The sequence below is a fragment of the Echinops telfairi genome, unplaced genomic scaffold (genome assembly GCF_000313985.2).
Source record: "Echinops telfairi isolate 266 unplaced genomic scaffold, ASM31398v2 ScPeMD7_9;HRSCAF=40, whole genome shotgun sequence".
NCBI lineage: Eukaryota > Metazoa > Chordata > Mammalia > Afrosoricida > Tenrecidae > Echinops > Echinops telfairi.
Genome location: NW_022103906.1, coordinates 21156119 through 21162163, shown reverse-complemented (window position 1 = coordinate 21162163; position 6045 = coordinate 21156119). Strand labels below are relative to the sequence as shown.

Here is a 6045-nt window from a genome sequence, read left to right as displayed (position 1 = left end):
ATCAGCTTTCTTCACCACATTTGCTTATGCACCCATTTGCCTTCAGCAATCATATCATGGAGGTGAGCAAACAATGATATGATTTTTTGTTCTTTGATGGATGCCTGATAACTGATCCCTTCAGCACCTTGTGATCACACAGGCTAGTGTGTTCTTCCATGTTGACTTTGTTGCTTCTGAGCTAGATGGACACTTGTTTACCTTCAAGCTTTGAGGTTGGGGAAATAGAATGGGGAAATCGATCTATGTGCATATATTTATAGGCTTAGTAATAAGGTAGCAGAAGGACCTTGGGCCTCCACTCAAGTACTCCCTCAATGCAAGAATACTTTCTTCTATTAAATTGGCATTCCATGATGCTCACCTTCCTGATACCACCTCTGAAGACAAAGCAGGTGCATAAGCAAATGTGGTGAAAAAAGCTGATGGTGCCTGGCTATCAAAAGATACAGCGTCTGGGGTTTTAAAAGCATGCACAGTTCTTTATTCTTTGAGTTGCTTTCCAAGGTGTTACTCCCCTGTTGACATAAAATTTCTGCTTCTTAAGTTCCTATATAATCTTTCAGGTTGTTCTATTTGATCTTCTATTCCAAAGTCGCTGAGTCAATTCTGACTTGTAGTAATGCTCTGTGCCCAGGGAGAACTGTGGGTTTCTGAGAGGGTACCTTTTTATGGGAGTAGAAGTGCATACTGTTCAGGGAAAACATTCCTTATTAAAATCAAACTAAACTTTTCTTTGGTTTTAAGAAGATCTAAGCAGATAATTTTATTTAATATATAAAAGTTATTGTAGAGCAATTTTTAGGAGTTCATCCAGCCTAAAGTCAGAATTCCATACTACTTTAAAATTCCGTTCTAAGTTTCTCACCTTTGGGTCAGAGTTCTTCTATAAAAGCTTTGATCAAAATACTCATTAATGGCAGGCAGACACCAGACAGTTCTTGTTTCGTGGACATTTCCCTTTGACTTATTACTGTTTTTAACATGTTTATTTTCTACTTGTAACTGGTGAAAGCAATTTCTGTGTCTCCAGATACCATTTACATTTGCTTGTTTTGATTCTTACGTGGTTGTTATCCTTACTCACTTTATAGAATTGTTTATTTTTGTTTTAATTTGCATTTCTTTAATTGCAAAGATTATTTTACTCACTTTATTCCTAAAATTTTATATACGTATGTTTGAATTAGAGTATTGCCCATTTTCCTTAGCAAGAGTCATGTAAAATGTTGCCTTTATTTTTTTTCTGGTTTTACAAAACATCTGAGTAAATTCATAGTTGACATTCACTCTGGGAGTAAGTATTTAAGGAAGTTCACAAATGTCTATACGTGCAAACTAAAGTGTTTCTTTCCAGTGTCTCAATAATGTTTGAGCAAGAAAAGTTCAGGCCCTGAATTTGCAAAAATTGTTACCTTTTTTCCTAGGAAAGGTCTCTAATTTTCAATCCAAGTATTATGACTCAGAAGAGAGCAGGTTTTCCAATCCCTCTCTCAAAATGAGTTTTAAAGGTCTTTAGCTGCTGTAAAGTAGATCTTTGAAATTGTGAGTCTTTTGGGACAGATTGTAAATGTAATGGAGTGAAGCTTTCCGGAGCCAATTCTAGACAGTTATTGTTAGATTTGGGTGAATCAGTTCCAACACATAGCAATTCCTTGTAGAATAGAATAGAACACTGCCTGGTCCTGAGCCATTCTTGCAAGCATTGCCTTGTTTGAGCCCACATAGCCCCTGTGTCAACCCAATTCATTGACAGTCTTCTTCTTTTTCACTGATTCTTTCCTTCATTCACCAAGCACGAGTTTCTTCTCAGAGGCTGGTGCCTCCTGATAACATGTCCAAAGTACATGAGATAAAATATTACCTTATTTACTTCCAACGAACATTCTGGCAGTACCCCCTCCAAGAGATTGTTTCATCTTCTGGAAGCTCACTGCCATCAAGCCGATTCCAACTCTCAAGGACATGGTAGGATTGCCCCTGTGGGTTTTTAAGACTGAACTCTTGATGGGATTTATATTTTTAGTTCGTAAAAAAATAAAATAAAATCCATAATTCAGGGCAGATATCTCTTTAATCTTGTATGGCAATGACAGGATAGAACAGATCTATAGGAAAGCTGACATCTTAGATGAAAATAAGGGAATAAAAACAAGAGAAAATTTAGTGGAAATATAAAGAGGAGCAAATAATAATGAGTACAAGAAAGAAGGAAATGTACCATAACTTATTGTGGGGGTGAGGGCCCCACTCTTTTTAATCTTTTTAAACTATTGAATTGCATATATGTGGATTATATGTCAATAGAGGTGTTAAAATTTTTAAAGCAGAAGAAATAGAAAATTATATGTTACAGTTTGTGAGGGTACACTGCAAGAGAGCAAAGAGTCCTCCTGGCTCTCCCAATAATTAGCTTTTCAACCATAATCAAAATATTTAAATTGTGTACACAATTTTATTCATGATAAAATAGAATTAGTAATACATAACTTTCCACTTTCCAAAGAGGGTTCACTAAGACATAGGTAAAGACAGCATGAAATACGAAGAGAAAAAAGAGGTGGTCGTGGTCCAGATCCTGTGAATCTATCGATGATAATTCCATAGGATGACTAGGCCACTGGGTCAGTCAGTGGCGAAACCCTTTCTGTGCAATCTACCACATCACACACCTTCAAGCTGGAAGTCGGATTTGGGGAAGCTTAATTGTTTGCAAATATTTCATCAGCAAACCTCTATTCTTTTTAATGTCTTCCAAGTCCTCCTCTGATGTGTTGTTAGCATTTGGCTCCATAACTCATATTTAATTTCCTTCTCTCACATCAATTCTGAACCTCAGCCATAATTTCTTGGTTGAAAGGTCAAACACTGTACCAAATTGTGCAGTGACCTGAATATATACTGGGGAAATCAACAAGCACTGGTTTCACAATACCATTAAGGGGGGAAATGAAGTAATAGCCAGCTGTCAATTTGATATTATGTAATTTTTAATCAGGATCGCAGGCCAGTAGAAAAAGTTCACATGTGTTGAGTGTACTTTGATTTATACAAGTCTGTGTGTTTCTGTAGGCATGTGTGCATGGTTTCCCGTAACCTTGATAACAGTCCAATGTGAGTTATTGTCTCCTCTGTACATTAATTTCATTGTAGAGAGGAGAATCAAGATAAAGACAAGAATATGATTTTTGTCTTGGTCACATAAGGAGAAAGTATTGTAACGAGGACTTCAAACTCACTGCCATTGAGTCAACGCCGACTCAGAGAGAATCTTGTAGGACAGAATAGAACTGCCCTTGTGGGTTCCCAAGAATGTCAATCTAACGGGAGCAGGAAACCTCATCTTTCTCCCTTCGGGGTCTGATCAGTTCATACTGCTGAACTTGCAGAGAGCAGTCACGCACATAATCCGCTACGTCACCAGGGAACTCCCATGAACACTTATCCCCAAGTCTTGTGAATCCAAGATGCTAGCTCTACACATGCCACAGAAAAACTCTATTGCAACAGGAATGCATATTTAATACTATGGCTATTGAAAATTGGTAGATTGTTCTATCTTCAGCCATAATTTATCTATACACTTTTCCAAGTGAAAACTAACCTGATGTTGCAGCCAAATAATTCGCATCATTGACTGTTCACTTCTGAAAATCACTTCTGAGGTTTCCTCTTTCTTGTTACTAGTGGTTAGAATTAAACACACACACACACACACACACACCAAACTCATAGCCATTGCGTCAATTCTAACTCACAGTCACCCTAGTGAGCAGAGTAGAACCATCTGTGAGTGTTCAAGGTCATAAATCTTTACGGGAGCAGAAAGCCTCATCTCCCCATTGAGTGGCTGGTGGGTTGCATAGAGCCTGGCAAATAGTTACTACTTGCTACATTTTTATTTAACAAAAGTCTTCCATCGGGAATCTGTGACCATTCTTTGTTTGGAAAATTTACTCTGACTTGGTCATTTCCTTTAGCATTTACAAAGTTCCTACTTAATAGTTTCCATTGTGAATAAAGTATTATACCCTCTTTCTCTCTTGTCCAGAGACTCATGGCTCATTTCCAAAGACTAACATAATTAAACATAGAAGTAAAATAATAGCTACAAATAGATATAACATGACTACAAGAGAACATGAAGAAACTATCAGGATAGAGCATTAAACAATTCTCAGAAAAGATGCCAGTATAAGTTAACTGATAGGCAACAATTCAGGCGGTAAAAGATAATGACATTCTAAGAAGGTAATGGGTTGGACAAGAGCATGGATGGAGATATGATTTCAGAAAGGATGTGCTAGATTCAGAAATGGTAGGTAATCCATAAAGGATCAACTGAACCACAGCTTTTGGGTTCCTTATTTGTATTAAGTCTTATTACCTATTTGGGAATGCTACTTTCATTAAGCATACATGTATACTTGCACATCTCCAATCAAGGAGGTTTAAAACTCAACACAAAAGAAGCAAATAATTAAGAACATTAGAAGGCAAAGAAGTTATGAGAATAATAAGGACATGGATCTGATCATCTCATTGAAATATAAACTATAAATTGAAATATAAAAATATAAAAAGACACACTGCCTTACATGTTTGAAAAGTACATGCTCCAAGTTTTGATGCAAACTTGATATAAATAAATAAATAAATATTCAAAGAGTAAATAAAAGATCGATATGAAGTTCACAATGTCCATGAAATAATAAAAACAAACAAGTCAACAGCTAACATGGATCAAGATGGTAGAAAAGCAGCTTCATATAAAAAATAAAAAACACGCAAATAAATAAAAAGTGATGAGTCATAAGAAGCACAGGATCTGACAACAAACTAATACATAGACATTATGCAACATTATATTTTGTCTTCTGTGTGGATTCCTCAGAAAGTGAACTTGACATTTTAGATCTAATTCAAGTGTTCGTGGAAACATTAGACAAGTGTTTTGAAAATGTCTGTGAACTGGATTTAATTTTCCATGTAGATAAGGTTCACAATATTCTTGCAGCAATGGTGATGGGGGGAATGGTATTGGAAACCAACATGAATGAGATTGTTACACAAATTGATGCACAAAATAAACTGGAGAAATCTGAGGCTGGCTTAGCAGGAGCTCCAGCCCGCGCAGTATCAGCTGTAAAGAATATGAATCTTCCTGAGATCCCAAGAAATATTAACATTGTTGACATCAGTGTAAAAGTGCCAAACCTGCCCTCTTTTAAATAAAAATATTAAAAGGCTACTCCCAGGTAAAATCCTGGGGGGAAAGTCACTCAAGTTTACCATGCAGGTGTTTACCAAAAATAGAGAAGAAGAGTCTTAACTTTTGCTCTTGGATTTATGTCAAGGTACTATATAGAAGTTGTACAAAATCAGTATGTGAAATTCAATGTTGCTTTTCTTGCTCCCCGATTTTAAAGAAATTGAATAGTTTATGTGTTTTTATTGTTGTTTTTCCTTTTCTAAACTGCATTCCTATGCCCACCTAAAGGCCATGCCTCTATGTATTGGCTATAACAGTATTTTGAAAAGTGTTTGAGATATTTCCCTAATTATGCAAAACCCAAAATGTTGGTGCTTTGTATGGAGCACAAGTACAGCATTCCTTAACTCCTTCTGCTACTCATCATCATTGTTATTTAAAGAACTGAGTATGTATTGCATGAAAGCATTATGACCTTTTCTCTTAGTTTAAATAAACTCCATGGTAACTGGACTATGAAGCACCTTTCTGTTTGCCTGATGTCGACTTAGAAATAATTTTTATGCCCTTCTGATTCAACAAAGTAAATAAATGTATATTTTATCACTGTTAAAAATAAAAAAGAAGCACAGTTCTTTCTGATACTGAGAAGTAAGAGAAGTTTCCTTGTTGGTGCTGCTTTAGGGAATGTGTTAATATGGGTACTTTAGAAAAACAAATCCACAGAAACTCATATGTATAAGAGAGAGTTTTTTATAAAGGGTAAGTGCACATCCAGGAAACATCCCAACCCAGTGCTGCCAAGCCCATAAGTCCCTCATTAGCCCATATGT

General features: G+C 36.2%; 1 protein-coding gene across 1 annotated transcript in view; it reads left to right on the top strand.

The window, feature by feature from the left end:
* ADAM28 (ADAM metallopeptidase domain 28) overlaps positions 1-5235 on the top strand; it is a 97931-nt gene extending 92696 nt beyond the window's left edge. Inside the window, exon 22 of the mRNA XM_004707700.1 lies at positions 4895-5235. Coding sequence (XP_004707757.1) covers positions 4895-5235 — 341 coding nt within the window. The remainder of the gene's footprint in view (positions 1-4894) is intronic.
* The last annotated feature ends 810 nt before the right edge of the window (positions 5236-6045 follow it).